The 21,996-nt window shown below is 39.9% G+C and overlaps 1 protein-coding gene across 1 annotated transcript in view; it reads left to right on the top strand.

The window, feature by feature from the left end:
• Positions 1-21,996, top strand: part of GPC6 (glypican 6) — a 1,061,298-nt gene that overhangs the window by 950,131 nt on the left and 89,171 nt on the right. Inside the window, exons 5-6 of the mRNA XM_024755297.1 lie at positions 1,774-1,904; positions 19,610-19,753. Of these exons, the coding sequence (XP_024611065.1) occupies positions 1,774-1,904; positions 19,610-19,753 (275 nt within the window). The remainder of the gene's footprint in view (positions 1-1,773; positions 1,905-19,609; positions 19,754-21,996) is intronic.

Below are 21,996 nucleotides of genomic sequence, written 5' to 3' on the forward strand. Positions count from 1 at the left end.
AACTGTTTATAGTGTTATTCTGGGAAGTGGGATTGTGGGTGTATTTCTCTCCTTCATTTTTCTTTTCTGTATTTTCTAAGTGTCTGATAATAAACATGTATTATTTTGAAAAGGGACAGCGTTTTAAGATTGGCTCCCAAGAGCTTTATGTGAGGGCAGGGCTTCCCTGGTGGCGCAGTGGTTGAGAGTCCGCCTGCCGATGCAGGGGACGCGGGTTCGTGCCCCGGTCCGGGAAGATCCCACGTGCCGCGGAGCAGCTGGGCCCGTGAGCCGTGGTCGCTGGGCCTGCGCGTCCGGAGCCTGTGCTCCGCAGCGGGAGAGGCCACAACAGTGAGAGGCCCTCGTACCCGAAAAAAAAAAAAAAAAAAAATGTGAGGGCTATTGCGTCTACATGTTAAAAGTCTAGGCTGCCCCATCTCATATGGTAGCCACTGATCCCAAGGGGATATTTTTAATTATGTTTAGATTAGTTAAAGGCAAATGACTTTGTTAACCATTTAGTTCTTCAATCACATTACCCACATTTCAAGTTTCAAGAGCCACATTTTCATCATCACAGAAAGTTCTAGTTGTCAGTCCTGGTGGAGACGAGTTACCAAACTATGTCCTGGATGCTAAGAACAAAACTGGGCCAGTTTGCAGAGGAATGGGCATATTGCCTCGCATGCCACTCACCGTAGACACCGGGAGACTCTTCATCCCAGGTCCCTTTTATGCACCTCTCTAATCTTTGGCCCAGTAAGCTCAGAGGTTTTTCCAACAGCCATCCAGCTGCTTAGTGGCAGGGTTAGGAACCCAGGGCAACTCACTCCTAATTCACAGCTCTTGCCTCCATATCACTATTACCATCTTCTCCAGAAAACTAAGGCTTCCCAAGCAGTACTTTAGTTCAGTTCAGTTCAATCTAATTTCATAGACATTTCTTGAAAGCTTACAATGCAATAGGCACCATAATAAGCCTTGAATATGCAAAACCAAGTAAGAGAAGTTTCTCTATTCCCAGAGTGTGTCAAAGTGTCAAAAACAGAAAGGCTAGTGGGAAGCAGCTGCGTAACACAGGGAGATCAGCTCGGTGCTTTGTGACTGCCTGGAGGGGTGGGATAGGGAAGGTGGGAGGGAGGGAGATGCAAGAGGGAAGAGATATGGGAACATATGTATATGTATAACTGATTCACTTTGTTATAAAGCAGAAACTAACACACCATTGTAAAGCAATTATATTCCAATAAAGATGTAAAAAACAAACAAACAAACAAAAGAAACAGAAGGGCATGCTAGGTAGAGTGACAGCATCAAGCAGGGACAGGTCTGTCCTTCTTGGGAAATCCAGAAATGCTTCATACATGCAGATATGCTTAAATTGGGTCTTGATGATAGCGCATCCCCCAAACTCTCACATTTACACGTCTTCAGTATTCTCAGTTTTCTCCATACTCCAGAAGAAAAGAGGTTAACTCCACTTTTGAACCTGACCTGATTTTTCTTTAACTTCACTTGAAAGAGTTAGGTATATTCAACTCTCTTAATTTGAACTTATTTTCTCATTTTCAGGCCTGGTTCTATATATGTAAAATAATTTTAAGCCTTCAAATGAGATAAAATAAAATACTCCTGTAAGACTGAGTCATCAATTCCATTTTGAACTACATAAAAGCAAATACAGAATTTGAATGAGTGGTCATTTTTCAGCGGGTCATGTGGGAAATGTTTAAACGCAGGTTAGAAGCTGGGGTTCCCAGTTCTCAAATAAATCACGTTCCTGTGTTTTAACAGATGCAATGCTCTTGGTGGCAGAGCGACTGGAAGGACCATTCAACATTGAGTCGGTCATGGACCCAATAGACGTCAAGATCTCTGAAGCCATCATGAACATGCAAGAGAACAGCATGCAGGTGTCTGCAAAGGTATTTGCCTTAGTCATTTGTCTGCTAATAAAGAAAGTGCAGTAATCTGAAACTGAAGTAACTGGATATGTCAGCCAGGATTATAGATTCTAATACCTTGTCCGTGAGCTTTTCCTGTCCCGTGACAAGTTTGCTACTTCATTATAACTGTCTAACAAAATGGCATTGAGAAAGGAAGCAAGCTTTTAGTTTGCAGTTAATCATGAAGAAATTATTGGCTGCTAAAACGTGTCGGAGAGCCCCAAGTATATTGACTAATCCATCACATTTGTGAGCAATTTGGGGGGAATTTTCTTTTTAATGGTTGAAATTTCTGCACACCCTCACCCTGTTCTCACTCTCTAGGAACTTGTAATTATGTCTTCAGCTGTACAGACCAGGCAAATGTTCTCTGTGTTTGCTTGTAAATTTTTAAACATTCCATCTGACTTCCTTTTTTAAGACTATAATGGAACCCTCATTAATGAATCTTCAGAGGAAAACACCCCTTTGGATGAAGTCAAACACACATTTTTAAAAATAGTATATTTTTATAAATCCAAAGAGACGGAGAGTCTGGGTTTGCAGCTGTAGAACACAACTGTCAGAAGTACAATTTTTTTCAATTTTAAAAAAATTTTTATTGGAGTCTAGTTGATTTACAATGTTATACTAGTTTCAGGTGTACAGCAAAGTGAATCAGTTATACATATACATATATATGCTCTTTTTAAAATTATTTTCCCATGTAAGCCATTACCAAGTATTGAGTAGAGTTCCCTGTGCTATACAGTAGGTTCTTATTAGTTATCTATTTTATATATAGTAGTGTGTATCTGTCCATCCCAATCTTCCAATTTATCCCTCCCACCCTTACCCCTGGTAACCATAAGTTTGTTTTCTACATCTGTGACTCTGTTTCTGTTTTGTAGGTAAGTTCATTTGTACCCTTTTTTCAGGTTCCACATATAAGTGATATCATATGATATTTGTCTTTCTCTGTCCGATGACTTCACTCAGCATGACAATCTCTAGGTCCACCCATGTTGCTGCAAATGGCATTATTTAATTCTTTTTGATGGCTGCGTAATATTCCATTGTATATATGTACCACATCTTCTTTGTCCATTCATCTGTCAATGGACATTTAGGTTGTTTCCATGTCCTCAGAATGGGAGGGAATATTTGCAAACAGTGTGACCAACAAGGGATTAATCTCCCAAATATACAAACTGCTCAGGCAGCTCAATATCAAAAAACAAACCAATCAAAAAACAGGTGGAAGATCTAAATAGACATCTCTCCAAAGAAGACGTACAGATGGCTAAAAAGCACATGAAAAGCTGCTCAACATCACTAATTATTAGAGAAATGCAAATCAAAACTACAATGAGGTATCACCTCACACCAGTCAGAATGGCCATCATCAAAACGTCTACAAACAATAAATGCTGGAGAGGGTGTGGAGAAAAGGGAACCCTCCTACACTGTTGGTGGGGATGTAACCTGGCTATGTTGTCCATAGCCACTATGGACAACAGTATGTACGTGCCTTAAAGAACTAAAAATAGAGTTACCATATGATCCAGCAATTCCATTCCTGGGAATATATCTGGAGAAAACCATAATTCAAAAAGACACATGCACCCCAATGTTCATTGCAGCTCTGTTCACAGCAGCCAGGACATGGACCTGCACAATTTTTATTTGTCCCCACCCAGCTGAGAATAAATAGGACCTTCCTTAGGCAAAATTTAGAAGTTTGCAGTGAGTCTCTGGCCTTTTCCTTCATCGCCCCTTTTATCCACACTGATGACTACACAGTGCCCTTCTGTTCTTCTCACCAGTCTCCTTGTCCTGAAACACTAACCAAATCTGCATCAGTCCTTTCAACCTGATGACGGAGTGACTGCATTTTAATTGAAAGTCATTCACACAAAAATATGTCAGGCAAAGAGTTACGTGTTTAGCTTTCTTCAATGTTTAAAATCCTTTGTGGAAAAGATTTCACATATAATCAAAGAGAAGGAGACAGGTGGTAGGGAGAAATTGCCGAGCAGAAATAAATCCATGGAATCTGACTAGGTCTCCTTGGCTGAGTATGAATCAGACTAGCTTTGGGCTGAAAGTAGGGTGAGAAGGAATCTGGCCTGGGCCCCTTTCTCTCTCTCCTTGGGAGACAGATGGGCTGAGAGTTTCACAGGCCTAGTTTCGGGTTTTAGTGAGCTTGGGTTAGCCTGTGTAAAGAAGTATGCTCCAAGGTGCCATCACCTATTGGGGAAATAGCACATCTGGGAGTTGCATGAAAAGCCATTTTCTTTCTTTCCCATGAAAGAAAAGCAGTTATCTATCCCTCTCAAATCTATTGCCTAGAAACCAATTAATGTTGTTTTGAGAGGCCAAATATCCCAGCAGTGCTTGAGTAACCAGGCTCGATAGTAACTGATGTTCAAAACAGCCCTAGAGAAGAGGACATGAAAACACAAAAGTGTCTGTGGTTTGAGAACATCACACAGTCCTTAGAAGCAGAGCTTTCCATTGGTATGTGTGCATACGTGTTCAAGTCAACTTTTTCTATTAAAAATTCTCTAAGAGGTCAAATGGACTCTCTTTCATACCAGAATGCGGATGAGACAGTTTTATGGAAGTTGTCCAACCACATTATAATATTATGGCTGTTAATAAGGCATGCACTTTGAAAAAGACACCTTTCGTTGTAAGAAATATCTAAATCAAGAATAGAAATAATGGGAAATTCCCTGGCAGACCAGTGGTTAGGACTTGGTGTTTTCACTGCCATGGCCCAGGTTCGATCCCTGCTCAGGGAACTGAGATCCCACAAGCCGAAAGAAAGAAAGAAAGAAAAGGAAAGAAAGAACAGAAATAATGTAGGGCATGTAAGAGTACACTCATGACAGGATACAGTCTGAAGGATCATAAAACAGTAGCACCAAAAATCTCAACTAAGCTAGAAACCAAAATAAAAATGAAAGAAATGTATTTGGTAGTCTTGACCTAGAGAGAAGGAGATGGAGTGAGTTTAGCGAGGGGAGAGAGGAGGGCAGCTAAGCTCTGTAGGAAAGAGGGATGGGAGCCAGGGTCTCATCTAGGGGACAGTGTGGAGAAAGGACCAAAGCCAGCCTTTAGTATGGTGGAGAGGTTGTTAATTAGGGGGTTGAAATTTGGATAACTTTAGCAGGAAACACCAACAGGATCTGCGGATGGAATGGACATGTTCTGAAAGAGGTTTTATTTCTTCAACGGAATGGAATTTGGAAACATGTAGTTTCATTTTCCACATAAGCCACGTCCATGAAATTATGCATGAACTAAAGTCTAAAATCTACATTCTAGCTAAGAACTGGACGGTTGAATTTTTCCTTTTGCCAAGGAGCCCTCAGTCATTGTTGATAAACAGTCTTTATCAAATTTGAAATTCTGGATTTGCAGACTTTGCCTGGAGCATTCACCTAACCAGCGACTTTGTTAATTTCTGATAGCAGAGCTTCCGGTGAGGCCAGAAGCTATTCCCTAATTGGGGGGCCAGACACCCTGAGGGTTGTGAAGCTCACAAATTAAAACGACTTTTTACTCCAGGATACCATTGGCAACTTCTCCTTGGAAAATCATTTACCTTATTACAGCAGTTCCTGATGGAAGTCATTCCCAGAGGCACGTTGAGAAAAGCAGCAGTGTTTATAACTACCAGCTCATATGGGTTGAACGCTTACTGCCAGGACTGTACTGTGCTTTACATGGTTTATATTATGTAATATTTATAACAGTGCTTGTGATGAGATGGATCTTCCCCCCTTATCTTCCAAATATGGAAACTAAGCCTTAGAAAAGTTAAGGAGCTTAGAAAGGTCTCATAGCATTTGAAGGAGTACACAGAGGAGTGTCTGATTCCAGATCCCACGTTGCTCATCTCTGCATCTTAATGATGCAGGTGCCTACAGAGCCAATCCCACACAAGGGTGGGATTTAGTAAACATTCACTGAATAGATCAAGTATTAAGAGAATAGGGAGGGCCGGAGGGAGAGGCAAGAGGGAGGAGATACGGGGATATATGTATACATATAGCTGATTCACTTTGTTATACAGCAGAAACTAACACAGCATTGTAAAGCAATTATACTCCAATAAAGATGTTAAAAAATAAAAAGCAAAAAAAAAAGAGAGAAAGTTCAATAGCCTTCAGTAAAAACCTGCCTGAGATGGTAAGGAAACAGAGGCGGCAAAGCCAGGAGAATTCAAGTTGTCTGTCTTTCTCTCTGATTCCCTTTATGACTATACCCAGTACTTCCCACCATGCTAAATGCTAATGAAATATTTCTCTTATTAGCCTCATCATTCATTGCTTCCAACCTTTCCTAGAGCTTTAATAGTACAAAATATAAAAGTCTACTTTTTTCTCCCTTCTTCTATCTGAAGGCAGAGAGGGACACATCAGTTTCAGATATGAAATTCCTCTCCTCTAATGCAGCAGTCCTCACCATATCTATAGGAGGGAACAGCTCATTTTTTCTATTGAGGTATAGTTGATGTTCAATATTATGTAAGTTTCAGGTGTAGGAACAGCTAGTTTTTTGTACCTAATCAGTGAGATCCTGAATTACAGAGATTACAGATTAATGAAGAGATCTATTCTCATCCTGTGTGTTCAGGCTCAAATTTTAGATCTGTTTTTATAGGTAGAGTCACATCCTTCTTCCTTTCCCATTTAGCCCACAGCTAAGCTGTTTGAGGGTAAGGCACACGGATATTCCTTTCAAAAAATACATTGGCTATTCCAAGTTGTATAATCAAGTTACAATATTGTCGTAATAACATTATGGCATTTATTTCAAACTCTTGATTTGTGTGTCCTTTATATAATATTATATTATATATATTATGTAATTTATAACATATATCATTATATTAACATATAATATTATTTATATACATATTTTTAAGACTAGGGACAATAACATATTAAAATGTTTCTTGGTTTCTTTTTGCACAATCACTTAGTAACAATGACAATCATCACGGTTACCATTGGTTGAGTACCTACTATATTTCATTCAGTAAATAGCCTTCATGTACCAGGCACAAGGAATATAGTAGAGGACAAAACAGATTCTCTGCCCAAGCATCAGTCTCTTTTTAGCTGCCTTATATATTTATTTCAAATCCTACTGCAATCTTGTAAAGCATTCATTTCCTCATTTTATAAGTAAAGAATGTTAAATTTAGAGAGATTAAGTTGCTTGTCTGCAGTCAGGCAACTAAGAAGTGGCAGAGAAAAAAAAAAAAAAAAAGTGGCAGAGCTGGGACTGCAGCCCAGAACTGTCTTATCCAAAGAAAAGGATTTTCCCAGCAAGCCACTGTTTCCTCAGTATGTATCTCCCCACCAGACGGACCAGATGTAGTGCAGCATTGGAGGAACCAGCCGTCTAAGGGAAGACTGTTGCTTGAAGCCTGCTGATTCATGATACTAGTGATGAGTGTTTCTGACCAGTAGGGAAACCTACTGAAGAGAAACACAAGTTGTCAGTTCTTCAAGCCCTAACCAGTGCGTATTACGTTCACCAAGTTCACAGTCTTCATCAATGACAGGAAAGGGTCCTCATTATCCCACCACTTCTGTTAACCACCCAAATCAAAGGAGTTCTGAACTTTGCAGGTTTGAGAAAATTCTCCAAAGGAAAGGAGAACTAAACTTGCTGAGTGTCTCTCCCTGTGAATTTCAGATGTGTTGATAATCTCCTTTCTACCCTATCAGGGAAGATGAAACTGATCTCACTATATATAATTTAACTGTATTAGGAATAATTTCAAACCTAATCCAGGAAAAGATTGGTTTGTCAGATATAATCTAAATTAAGAAGGGAGACTTATTAAATTCCAACTGAAACCATCCATTCAACTAATACTTATTACAGACGAGGGTAGAACCCATTACAGAAGAGCAGCATGGCCTTCGGTTACTTAATTTTCTCCAGACAATTCTTTCCGAATCTACAGCTCAGATGAAGATGAAAAAAGCTAAGAGAACAGAAAGGAGAATGTAATCATTTCTGCCTTTAGCTAATGGATCTTAGTTTCCTCATCTGTAAAGAGAGGGGTTAATGCAAATGTCCCCTTTCCAGCTCTATCAGTTTACAGCTTTATGAACATTATCTCTTCGGTAATGATTAGGTTTCTTTTTCTAGCATTCAGATATTTTTCTTATCTCTGGAACTTTTTCCTTTCAAAGCATTCAGGTATAACTAATATCCTGGGAGTTCACATGGAAAAAATATCTTCCTTCAGATATAAGAACATTGATTAGAATTAGTTCAAATAAGTATATTTTTATTCCAATAGCATTTACCGTTCCTCTCTTTGAGCCCCTGTGTTATGTGTGCCCTTCTTAAGGCAGTGGGCACATTATTCCTTGTGTTATGATTCGTTGTATACTTATCTTTTCCTTCCCAGAATTATAAGTTATTTTACTCACTCTTACATTCTACAGAAAACCATTCTAACATGCCATTTTACACGTGGAAGCGACAATACATTTTGTCGAGTTGAATTCAGACCATGAAAGTATAATGCCAGAAAGACTTCAACAATAAGGAATAGAAAATACCTTAAAATATACTTGAAATCCGTCCTGTATTCTTTAAAATAGCATAAACGTTGCAAGATCAGATTTTGACGTCAGACAGCCCTGGGATCTGGTTTTTACTAGTTGTGTGAGTTGGGGCAAATTACTTATCTGTCCAAACTCAGTTAACTCACATTGAAAATGAGGAAGCTAGTAGTATCTACTCATAAAGTTGTTTGAGGGTAAAATGATATAATCCATGTAAAATGCTTAGCGTGGAATTTGTCAAATCAAAACTACTCATCAAGTTAAGTATTTTCATTGTTATTATGGAAAATGCCTATGCTACGTAAATTCTAAAGGGCTTTGACTCTGGGGTTTTGCCTCATCCATGATGGTCTGTCAGCTTGTCACTAGCATCTAAGATCAGAAGAGCAGATTTGAGAGTCACACACCTGCATTTGAATCCACTCACGCATGGCATTATTTTCAATGGCAGAGACTCACCTGGAAAGGGACATATATTTCTGCATGGCCTACGACGTAGCACGTGGCACTGAATAAACATCTCATCAGCAAGGCCTTTGGAGGAAAGTGGGCTTGAGGGCAGAGTGGAGTGGATGGAGGTGATGACAGCAACCCAACTCTTGTCCATGCCTATCGGTGGCACTAATGCCAGCAGAGCAAAGGGTTTTAGAGGAATGTCAGCGGCCTCAGCCTAACCTCACATTATTCTTACATGAAGGGGTTAATTGGCCTATTCCCTTGACAAGTGGTTCCGTCCCTTCTGCCTGATCTCTGAGAAAAAAGCACACGGCCCTTCACTTTATAAAGCTTTGAGTTCTGTTTCTATTTCCTCTTTCGTTTTGAAAAGAGCAAGTTCTCAATGACTTCTAGATTCAGAATACTTTTTCTGTTTATTCAAATTTCAAAGCTATTGTTCCGCCCGCCAGTTCTCACTTATAATATTCCACCAAGAAGCAGTGACCTTGAAACATCTTTGATTCTTTGATTTCTTCATTTCTCTACAGAAAACCAGAATCTGTTTCTTTCCTGTGTGTTAACATCACTGGACCACAGAGCCAGGTTTTTCAGATGCTAGATACAAGGTGGGGAAAAAGACACCTTTTCTTATAAAGTGAAATGAAGGTTTGAAAAAGAATGCTTGTGATGCATTTATAGGAAGTGCATCCAAAGCGAGATAGTTTTAACTTTCTTTCCACGTAAAAGGTTTTTTTTTAAAAAAATGTTTTTTCTCCTTTCGATTATAAAGAGAAACTCCTGATTATCTCTAACCTTTGAAAATTTATCTTAAGATTTTTTTTCATTTTAACTTCAGGGCAAAAATGAGAAGATTACATTTAATGAAGTCTACTCAAGAATAGGTGATTGAAACTCACTTCACTTTTTAACACTCAGTGTGTTCTCAGAAGCAGAGCAAGATACCCTCTTGCTTTCCTGAAAGAAAGTCTTCTTCCAACCTCCTCCTGCCTTGACAGAGGAGAAACTGCTTCCCTAGAGCCATGCTTGCCATGGGCAGCAGACTACTGCATTAGAGGAGCTTCAGTGGCCTCTGACCAGTTTCACAAATACACAGTTATCCCCAACTCTTAGCACTTTCCTTCTACTCGGGACTATGCGGTATGGTTTGATCCTGATGGAGTCATTACCCCAGCCAGCCTGTAGTTAAACGTGTGAAGGAGTTACCTCTGTGAGTTTATAGCAACTCGTTCTGCCAGAAAATTTGGAATTATATATGGCTTTCTATGGGTCTTTTTCTTCTAACACATTTTACTCCCCTCTTTTATTTTTCCTCCTTATCGTCCCAGAATATATCTTAAATATCAGCCAAATAGCTGAGATGCCCTTTGAAAATCAATCATTTCTTTATTAATATATGTAATCTGTTAATTAAACAAAATGTTTTTAAAACACGGGGGTAGGTCACGAAAAGAGTTCTTGTGTAGAAAATTTGAAACATCTCAGACACAATTTTCTGGGTTGGCTACAGCAAAGGTAGGAGTTTTCATCCCAAATCTCTCTCCAGCCCAGATTACTCTCCTGATTACACCTGTTTATCCAACTGTGTGCTACACGCTGGCACCCGCCACCTCAGACACACCTGTCCAAAACCAAGCTCACTGTCCTCCCATTAACCCTTCCTTCCCCAGGTTTCTCCATCCCAGAGAACGCCACCCCCCTCCAGCTCTTGTGTCCTAGCTAGACACCCAGCTGACCCCTCAACTCCCCCCATCCCCTTGGCCCTCACAGTCAATCCATAATGAAACCCATTAAGCGGTCATTCTAAATTTCTTTTGAATCCATCCACAGTGGCTCCCCTAATTTTATCTTCTCAGCACATGGATTATAGCCTCCTAATTAATTCCCTGCCTCTGGCTTTCCCCTACTCCAATCCACTCCCCACGCTGTAGCCAGAGGGATTGCTGAAAATGCAAATGTGTTCACATTACTCCCCTGCTTGATATCTTTCCATGGTTCCCCGTTGCCATTTGAATGAAACCCAGACACGTTCCTGCACGATGAAGTCCTCGGCCTGCCCCTCTGGATCCACCACTCACCACTCTCCCCACCTTAAATTATTCAGGTAACTGTTGAGCACCGATCATCTGCCGAGCCCAGTGCTAGACGCTGTGGACATGGTGGTGAATAAGACCAGCAACAGAGCACGAGTCCTAGTAAAAGTTTTCGTCTAGGAGGTGAGAGAACCTCTGTGTGCACCAGACGTACAAATGGCCTGGGCTCTGTTGCTTGGAAGAAGCATCCTTTCTCATCTCTAAGATTTTGCATGTGCTGTTGTTCCCCATCCTGAAACATTCTTTCTATCCTCCCCATTCCCCCACCCCAAATACACAGCATTCACCAGGCATAATCCAACTATTTCTTCACTTTCCTGGCAAGATTCAGTGTTATACTGGGAAGTGTTTGTACAACCAGCTCTCTGTGCAAAAAACATGCTAGTTTAGTGTTTGCCAATTTCTGGGGTGTAAGTTTCAAGCTACCAACATGATGTCAACTGAACATAGTAGCAGTCCACAATGTAACATTTTCCCCCTTACGGGTACACTTGGCATACTTGGCATATATAACCACAGGAGCATAAATAATGGTAAAATAATTAGGAAGTAATGAATTTTCAGTATATATTACCTTTGATTTTAGTATAATTTATATGATTTTAAGTGTATACAATCTAACTTTTAATAATCACTCTGTTTAATGACTGGCTTGCAAAATTCCTGAAAATTTAACACGTGGTCTTGTGAGCCAGTAAGAGCCGGTTCCAGCACATTGCTGCTCTCCTGACATGCTTTCCCTGACTGTCCAGTCTGCGTTAGCTGCCTCTTGTGGGCGCTCCCATAGCATTTACTACATTCTACTGTAATTGCCTGATTTCTTGTCAGAACCCTCATGAGATCAGGGACATGTCCAGTTGACACATCCCCAGCACCTAAGTCTGGCCTTAGTAACACTCTATGAAGATTCGTTGAATAGTAGTTTGAATGAATGATACAGAGCCAGGCTGTTGAAATTTACACATGTATGTAAATTCTGCAAAGTGATCTTAAAGAATTGCTTTCAACCTTGTAAACAAAGAGCATGTGAAGTAGCAACTCAGTGAGGCCAACAGAGTTAGGGTTTTTTTCTCCCCACACTCAAAATATGTTTTGTTCAGCTCCTGTCACTCCTCCCTGCTCACCATTTCGGAGGCAATAGCAAGGTGTTCTGCTGTGGAAGGAATGCAGAACCTTCCGGGGGAAAAAAATCATCTTCTCCAGCAAATGGAAGGAATTTGCTTTTATTGAAGAAACGATTTTAGGAAGTATGCAACCCATCTGACAGATTTTTCTGGAAGCAAGCTGCATGCCTATGCATGTTTAAAACCTTGAAACCGACACAATCACTGGGTTTTGAAAACTGAAGCCAATGAATGCAAAGTAGCCAAAACCGAAAGTGCTAACTTGACTTGATTCAGTCCAACCCAGAATTCTCTACACAGAATCCTGGACCCATCCAGGGACTTTGAGTTTGCTAGAGAGCTTGGCCAGAGGACCACTGTAATCGATCTTTAAGGAAACAAAAGCAGGAATCAGAGAGCAAAGAAAAAGAGAGGAAGAGATGGAGAGAGGAAGTAGGGGGAGAGGGAAGGGAAGAGGAAAGAAGAGAGAGAAGAAGAGAGATTGTTCGGAGTCACAGGATGAAAGCCTGTTTTCTTGAAAGGCAATCCATCAGGAAAATTGGCACACTAATAAAAGTAAAAACATAAAATAAAAAATGCTGATTTTTAAAATGTATGATGAGTGTAATGATTTTATATCTAAAGAAAGAAGTCATTATTAAAATGTTTTTTTATATTCAGGAAAACACTTCTTAGGATATTAGCAGCTTGTTGTTAGGAACCAGAAAAAAATGTGCAAAAATGAGGCTCTGGGGTGTCTAGTTTAATCTTGTGTCATGGTGATGATGGAGCTCTCCTTGCTACTACTTCTAATGAAAGGCGTTTTTTAATATTTTAACTTACCTGCATCTGTTGAATGAGGATATGTGGACGCACCCTTGACACCCATTTCAGTCTTCACGTTTCACTTCCGCTTTGAGAACAGGCCCCCAGCTCTGAGCTGAACCTAGATGATGAGTAACTGGGCTGGGATACAACTGTGTGCAGGCTCTGCTGCTTTTTACAGGATGGGGAGATCGGGAAGCAGCCACTTCTCTCCAGAAGACTTGCTCTCAGCTCGCCTACCAACAGAACCAAGCCTATTTTATACACAAAGTCTTCTGCTCTCTAATTGTCCCATCACGCACAGCAAGTAGCTATTATCAGATGAGCAAGAAACCAGCTTTTCTAAACAACAAGGTCCTGCTGTGTAAGACAGGGAACTATATCTCCTGGGATAAACCATTATGGAAAAGAATATTTTAAAAAAGAATGTATATATGTGTAAAACTGAGTCACTTTGCTGTACAGCAGAGATTGGCACATTATAAAGCAGCTATACTTCAATTAAAAAAAAAAAAAAAAGAAAGAAACCGGGGGCTTCCCTGGTGGCGCAGTGGTTGAGAGTCCGCCTGTCCATTCAGGGGACACGGGTTCGTGCCCTGGTCCGGGAAGATCCCACATGCCGCGAGGGGGCTGGGCCCGTGAGCCATGGCCGCTGCGCCTGCGCGTCCGGAGCCTGTGCTGCGCAACGGGAGAGGCCACGACAGTGAGAGGCCCGCGTACGGCAAAAAAAAAAAAAAAAAAAGAAAGAAAGAAACCGGATTTTTGGGTTCTAGTTATCAGTTAAACCAAGTTGGTGATTTGGTTTTGCCTTAAGTTGGCACAGTAAGTGGAGTATAGGAGATATCTTTTTTTTTTTTAATATGGATGGATAATTCACTGTATTTTCTGAAGCCTAAGGAAGAAGGGTTCAACTTTGATTTTGAGATAACTGACTGCTGAGATACGTGTATGAAACACGTAGCCCTGAGTCTGGTCCATCATAGACACTCAATAAGTATTATTTCTCTTTCCTTTCCTGTCTTTCTCATTACAGAAATCTACCTCCTAATTGACTTCAATAAATGTTTGCAAAAGGCAGAAATTATAACTAACAATTTTACTTGTAATCTTTCATTTCTGATTTTTTAAACACATACTGTGTGCTAGGAACTCTTACAGATTCTGGGATACAATGGTGAACAAAACGTATAAGGTCTTATTCTTCATAGATCTTATTCACGCATCACTCTGCATAGTCCCTAGATTTGATTTGTTACCTGTTATTGTCCTGTTTGATTATAGATTACGTCAGTAAAGTAATAGTACATCTTTTTACCTCATTGCTTCAGTGTCTCTTCTACGTATCATATTATTTTACCTTCACAACAGCCTTGAGATTTGGGGACAACATAGTACCCCTGCGCCACACAGGTGTAAGGAGAAGGATGGAAAGCAGGACTCCAAGCTTTTAGACCCTTATTGGTCACCCTCCTATTATACTTGGCTCTCGTGAAAGAAGTGGCCATGCTTGGACAAAATATATGTAGAGCCCATCAGATGTGATAGCTTCTGTTTCCTTGGGAACAAATGGGATAGATTTGAATTCCCCAAGTGGTCATCTAGCAAACAGTTCACTCATTAACACTCTAATGTAAATTAGAATCTAATAAGTAAATAAAACATCACTCTCAAAACATCAAGTCCAGTTAAATCTAGGTAGCATAAACTGTCACCCCTACTACTATACAAGATTAGAGTTTTGTTTGCAAATTTCAAAATGATGTATGGGAATAGCAACATCTTTCCCACCAGAATAAAAACCCATTGAGTAGAAACTGAGAAGCCGTTGCTTCTCAGATTGCCAGTAATGACTTCGGTGAATGTATAATCAACCTGCAGAACGTAAAGGGGACAGGGAGGTAAAAGCTTGGATGCCTCTGAAGAAGTGCACACTGTGTTATTTATTTTAAGGAAATCTGTTAAGATGCTGCGATGTTCTTAAAGAAATAATGCTTGTACTTGGAAACCTGAGACAGCACTCCAACCTGTCCTCACCACACCCCCTCTCCTTCTTGTTTCTCCAAACAATAGAATGTCTCTTCTTTCAGCACTTTCTATCTTTAAGGTCGGCTTCTTTCATCTCAGAATGCCAACATACTTCAGAGACGTTATCTTAGTAATCCTCTTAAGAGAGAGGATTCCCAAGCTAGATATTCCCGAAATCTACAGGTTTTGCGAGTCTGCTAGGTGGGAAGGATAATTTCTTTGTACCTCTGTAGCATTTGTCTACACTGGGACTTCCAAATAATTTTCCAAATTATCTAATTATCCTTTTCAATGTTCCTTGGAGGGAGCCAGGCAGGAGGTAGTACTGATTCTATTTTTTCAAGGAGCAGAGCTAATGATTTGTTCCACGACAAGGTGACTTAGCCTGAAGCCATATCCTCCAGTAAGTTCTGTTGTAAAGAGAAGACCTGTATAATATTTCTTCTCTTGAGTTAAAGGTAGTGGAGTGGGGAGTGGCTTCACAAATACCTCTAGGTAAGTGTAGTTACATCTCAATCACTTCTCCTCTTAGCTAATCAGAGCAGACTTCCCAGTGTGTCCTGTTATGTTCCCTGGAACACCTTGTAAGAATTCCTGGAGAACCCTTGGCCAGATAGTTTTGGAAAACACTACAAATGAGCTTCTTCCTTCTGACGAGTCAAAACACATGTTACCCTGATGAAGCCCTGCTAAGGTACCTCATTTAACTTGGACACATGGAATCCATTGCTTATGTAACAGCTGTTAACAGCCCGGAAAATAATATTTTGTGGAAGACATTTAAGAAACATCAGCCCAGACATTTTTCCCCCTCAAACCTCCTTACTCAGAAAACAGAACTAGAAAGAACCGATCGCAGAATGATATAATTAGCTAGTTATTATCAAGCACTTACTTTTCCAAACACTGGCTTCTATTTTCCTGCCTTAGGTATTATTGCATTTTATCATCATAGCCTATCTGTGTGGTAAATAATATTATTATTCCCATTTGACAGAGGAGGAAACTAAGGTTCAGGGAGGTCCTCTGAATGCTGACGTGGCACTGGGCTGTTCTCAGCTCCTCCTATCACCTGTCTGCATACCTGCCCTTGGTGAGTGCAGCCAGTTTCAGGGTTTTAAATACCATCTTTAGGCTAATGATCTAAATCTGTATCTGCAGTCCTGACCACTCCCTGGGGGAGAAACTTGATCTACAGACTCATTGAAACTAAGACCTTTCCCCCTCACATTATTCCTCATCTGTTTCTACCCTTATTCAAAATACAGAATATTGGGGCACCCAGACCGAAGAAGGCTAACTGGTCCTTTATAGGAATATAACCCTGGACCTCAGGAGGCCCAGAGCTTTGCCTAACTATACTGCTGCTATGGCAGGCTCAAAAACATTGTCCGAGACAGTCCAAATGTTCTACATGGGAATTCCTTCTGTCAACGGCCCCATGAAACCCATGTTTGAAAAATATTTTGTCTAGCTAACAGATTGCACGTATTGAAAATGAAATTATTAATTTTCACTTTGCATGTCATCTAAGTTATTTGACAGATATATGCTGTTTAAGATACATTCGCTACATGAGAATCATACAGGTGTTTTAAATCATTCCCGAACAAAGACAGGGTATGCTGATGCTCTGGTATCTTTGTGCTGTTTTTTTTTTTTTTTTTTAGGTTTTGTAAGTTTCTGAAAAACAGCTCTTGATCCCTAAGCTTTGCATTTCCACACTAAAGGTTATCTCTTAAGACAATTCCCTTTCTCTAAGGGTATACTACAATCTGTGCTGAAGGCCCTTCATGATTCATATCTTCACATATTGTGACAGATTTCTGTGAAGGTCTCCATCTGATTATGGGGTTAGGTGTTGTCTCCATCTGATTATGGGGTTAGGTGTCGTTTCCATAGTAATTAGAAGTCTCCGTCTTCAGTTTGGATCATAGATCATAGACCCAGCAATTTCTGCAGTGAACTCATCTTCTAAACCCAAGCCTGACATAGAGAACAGAAAGCTACAAGCAGAAAGCTATATTGACTTACCTATGTTCTATAGTTATAATTAACACTCTCCCCCCCCCCAAAAAAAATCATACAACTGGTAAGGTTTTTTGTTACAATGAAATATCTCCCCTGGGGCACTAATATTCTTTCAGGGCATTTCTTGTTCCTTTGATTTAACTTAAGCCAGTGAGCCAGGTTCTTCCCAAAAGGCAAATTAAGAAGGTCTGTTAACTCTTTCTGTGTGCCCAGCTTCAAGAAATCTCAGCAAAGCCATTAATATTGTTTTGCCCTAGGCTTTATACTTTTTTAAAGTCAGCTGTCATTTTCGAAGCAATCCAGAATAGCACACTCAACCGAACCCTGGAGCTTTGGAAATGCTAATGCCCTCCATCAGCAATGACCTTGCCGCTGGGAGGTGATTTAGGTGGTGGGCAGAAAGGGACGCACTAGCTTTATCACACTGGTTTACACCATCGGCTTCAGAAATTGTGTGAGAGAAGAAGAATCAATAGTGTGTTAAGGCCAACCTCAAGGAATGCCAAAACAAAGTGCTCCCGCTTTGCAAAGTGCTGAGTGGAAGGAGAACTTTTGAATACAGCAAAGGAGAAATCAGCTGTAGTGGTAAAACTAAATGAATTGTGTCTCAGGATGGAATTTGTCATTGGGAATGGCACTCAGGAGCCCTTGTGTACTTCAGTGGAATCCCATAATATGCCTGATGAAAAACGCTTGTTTTGGAGTTCAGCAACACAGAGTCAAATAACAAAACCAGAAGGAATGCATTCCAAACACACACGTGTACCTTAAGAAGTGGATGACAGAGTCCCGAAAAGTTTACTGAAAGAAGTATCCAGGGTAGAATAATCTCCTGTGTAGAAACGGAAGAAACGCAAAGTTGAACTTCATCAAAACTTCCGGAAAATGGGGCTTCCCTGGTGGCGCAGTGGTTGAGCGTCCGCCTGCCGATGCAGGGGACACGGGTTCGTGCCCCGGTCCGGGAAGATCCCACATGCCGCGAAGCGCCTGGGCCCGTGAGACATGGCCGCTGAGCCTGCGCGTCCGGAGCCTGTGCTCCGCAACGGGAGAGGCCACAACAATGAGAGGGCCGCATACCGCAAAAAAAAAAAAAAAAAACTTCCTGAAAATGTTACTGGATTTCCTGTAATTCTGTCAAAAGGATTATCTCTTGATAACTAGCAGAGAGTGCGAATCTTCTAAAACTGGCAAAGGAGGTATCCCCACACCACCCTGAGTAAAACCACTGTGGAAAAGAACTAGCAGCTTGGTCCCTGAGATCATTACAATAGAATGTTTGATTTCCCCTGGCAGCCCTAATTGTGTCATGAACAGCTGTCAACAACAAAATTAGAGGAAACTGTCATTATAGAGAAATTATCCACATTTGCTTGTCCTATTTCCACATCATTGCTCAAGAGAGTGTTTTCAAAGAATTCCTCTATTAGAGGTTTTCATTACTCAAAGAGGAGACGCTCAAGTTATTGGCCTTATATGCCATACGTGAAATACATTTGTCACAGTAACAAGAATCCCAAACGAATGTTTCTTGAATGCCAAATTCAAGTACATGAAAATGTCTGGGACATAATTCCTTTAATCCTGAAATCATCCTATGAGGTAACTATTACAATTCCTACTTTTAATACAGTCCATTCTCATTATTTGCATAGCTGTGTTCTATGAGTCGCCGCAAACCCTGAATTAGCAAATACTGAACCGTTGCTCCTACTAGAAATACAGGGTTAGGTTCCTGCAAGCGTTTAGTCACATATCCATAACCTTGTTTTAGGCGTGTCTCTCCTGAACGACACCTTACTTGATACGTATTGTTGATACGTTAACATTGAACTCACAGCCAAGTACACTGTAACCCATGCCTGAATTAAGTTTATCTAACGCACAGTTTTCTCCGAAAGGCACATCACAGCCTTAGGAACGCTAGACAGCACTTTAGCCCTACGGCCGCGGGCTGTTTTATACTGGGAAATCACCAAGTAGAACACAGAAGTATGGAAAAAATGTGGCACTAAATAGACCACCAAAGAGACATGCGTTTACAGCTTGAGAGCCGAAGCAAGAAGGCACAGCTTCTCCTTGTTGCAGCTGTGAACATGCACTTTGCCGCTCTCCCCATGTCTGCAGAAGTGTTTCGAGTATTGATTTGGGGATTACAAATTAATTTTAGTGAATACAATCTTCCCTCGGTATCTGCAGGTGATTAGTTCCAGGAGCCCCCGCAGATCTCAAAATCAAATTTGATCCGAGTTTGTTTAAATTTGCAGATGCGAAACCCATGGATACGGAGAGGGTCAAATGTAGGCAAATTCACAAAAACGGAATCTGTAAATAATGAGGATTGACTGTATACGTAGAAAATAAGAGTCAGGCCATAAGTCAGTCACTCTGTGTCTGACGGAGTAATTCTGTTTCATTGGTGCTTGTATTTGTTTAAGTTTCAAGATCAGAGTTTTTTTGGAGGTAAGAGTTCCATGAAAAATGTGGAAGCCAGTGCACTGAATGCTTTGGCGTCATAATCTTAGGAAGAAACTCACCGTATAACTTTCGTAACCTTTCGATGGTTCTTCCAGGTCTTTCAGGGATGTGGCCAACCCAAACCTGCTCCAGCCCTCAGATCTGCTCGCTCAGCTCCCGAAAATTTTAATACACGGTTCAGGCCTTACAATCCTGAGGAAAGACCAACCACTGCTGCAGGCACAAGCTTGGACCGGCTGGTGAGTTCTCCCGTTGCGGCCGCTTTTTGTTACCAGGGTTATTCTTTAGAAGACGTGATGGGATTCTGAAAAAGCTGGTGGTAAAAGTCATCTCATTCTTATATCTGCTCCTGGTCTTAATTAGAATATTGAAAAGTAATGAGATCTTCCTTCTAGGTCAAGAATTAGATCATTTAAGAAGTCTTATCACTATTAATCCACTCATACAATGGCCAAATTTTCAACTCCATATTTCTTCTGAAATATTAATTTGGAGATTAAGTTCCTATATCTTCCAGAGATATAATTACAATAGCACATTTCTTATTCAACTGCTTCAGTTATTTATTCAATTATGATACAATGTAACTTTATCATGAATGTTCCTTATATGTAAAGTTTCTGTTTGAAAAATCTTGCCAAGAGACCCCAAATCAATACTACTACCGTTTTTTTTTCTTTTTTATGTGTCTTTTAAAAGTTGGAATGCTTAGAAATAGTCACTCTTTGATCCATTTAAACGTGTGTCAGGGGACCAAACATCTATCATTGAAGCAATTTACTTGGAGATTACAACCATAAATATAGTAAACACAATTTTTAATGTGTTTCAAACATCAAATTTTGCTATAAAAAATGAAAAGCTCATAATTTCAAAGAAATACTGCCCAATCGTTTTCAATACAATTTATAGCACTATAAACAATTTATATACCTGTAATCGTTAGCGCCGTTAATGTTGCTTCGCCAATTATCTTGATGTAAAATTAACAAATAAAAGCCTTAAGGTCATAAAACACTTGAACCACATCTGATTATGTCATATAAACTCAGATCTCAAGGGTTTCTGGTTATGAAAATACTTTTATTAGTCACTGTTATAAATGACTGTATCATTTTAGCTAATATCCTTCTATAGTATAGAACTTATAAGATTAAATTGGTAGCATTTGGCCTCATACTAAGTACATCTCAGCATTTCTCTCTATAAAAATCAAATGTGCTTACAACACAAGGACCTATCCATGAAGTGTCAAAGTGAAGGGGTAAGTGGAGTCATTAACCGCTAAATTGTTATAAATTTATTACTGTTCATTAGCAAATAAAACCCCCTCTTCGGTGTAGGTTTTGAAAAAGGAATCATTTGGGTAATTGCTTCAACCTTGTACTTTACCTTAGTTATATCTATTCTCTATTCACAATTTCAGGAAAAGTTTAAAATTAGTCACCTTTTTTCTTTTAAACAAACAATTAGATTCCACCAAACAACCAGCCAGTTGTAAAGAAATGGTGGTTTCATTAGATTCCACTGTTTGGATTTTTATTTTACAAATTCCTTTGTATGTCAAGATCCTTTTAACCAGAGCACAATTTGTGAGTAGGGGTTTGACCTCCGTCTCTCTCGCCCCTTTGGTTTTTGTTTTTTTGCTTTTCCTCTTTCAGTTGGCTCTAACTTAGTTAATGAAACAATTCAGGCTTTTCAGAATTTTTATGAACTCTCATATCAGAACCGGGCACAATGCAAGATGAATAAGTTTTAGAGACCTGCTGTACAACCATTGCATGCAGATAGCAGTCCTGTATCAGTTAAGAGGCTAGATCTCAGGTTAAATGTTCCTACCTCAGGAAAATAAAACTGGGAAACAAATGGAGTATATTATCCACTTAGTTAAAACTGCATTGATCCTGAACACTATAATGACATCTATGACTACTAATTAATTTTTTTGCCTTTGGAACAGAAGCACAGTATTCTTTCCTACCAGGAGAAACACACACACACACACACACACACACACACACACACACACACACACACACACACACACTCAAACAGCGGAAGTAGAACAAGAAAAATACTTTTCTCAAGGCAACGGTATTTATACAATTCAGTACAGCTTGAATTAAACATCAACACTTTGAGAATTTCACAGGATGTTTAAAATCTAGTAGATATGAAAATCAGGATTTGAATCTTTTATGAAGGAACTTCATTGGTCATCCTCAAAGTGCCCCAAATATAAGGGTCTTGAGGAATCTTGGCAAATAGGAAAGTGATTTAGGATCTTCTATTTTACGCACACCCAAGATACATTTAATCATTTTTTAAAAGAATTAGTAATGGTTAATCATATGATCACGAGAAAAGGACCAAACTCAAGGTACATAAGGACCAGAGTGAGTGCAGAAGAATTTCAATCAATAAGCCAATTTTATTCCAAAATATTCTCTGACAGCATATGGTACCTACTTCCTCGTAGGTG

The sequence above is a fragment of the Neophocaena asiaeorientalis genome, unplaced genomic scaffold, assembly GCF_003031525.2.
Source record: "Neophocaena asiaeorientalis asiaeorientalis breed wild unplaced genomic scaffold, Neophocaena_asiaeorientalis_V1.1 scaffold141, whole genome shotgun sequence".
Classification (NCBI taxonomy): Eukaryota; Metazoa; Chordata; class Mammalia; order Artiodactyla; family Phocoenidae; genus Neophocaena; species Neophocaena asiaeorientalis.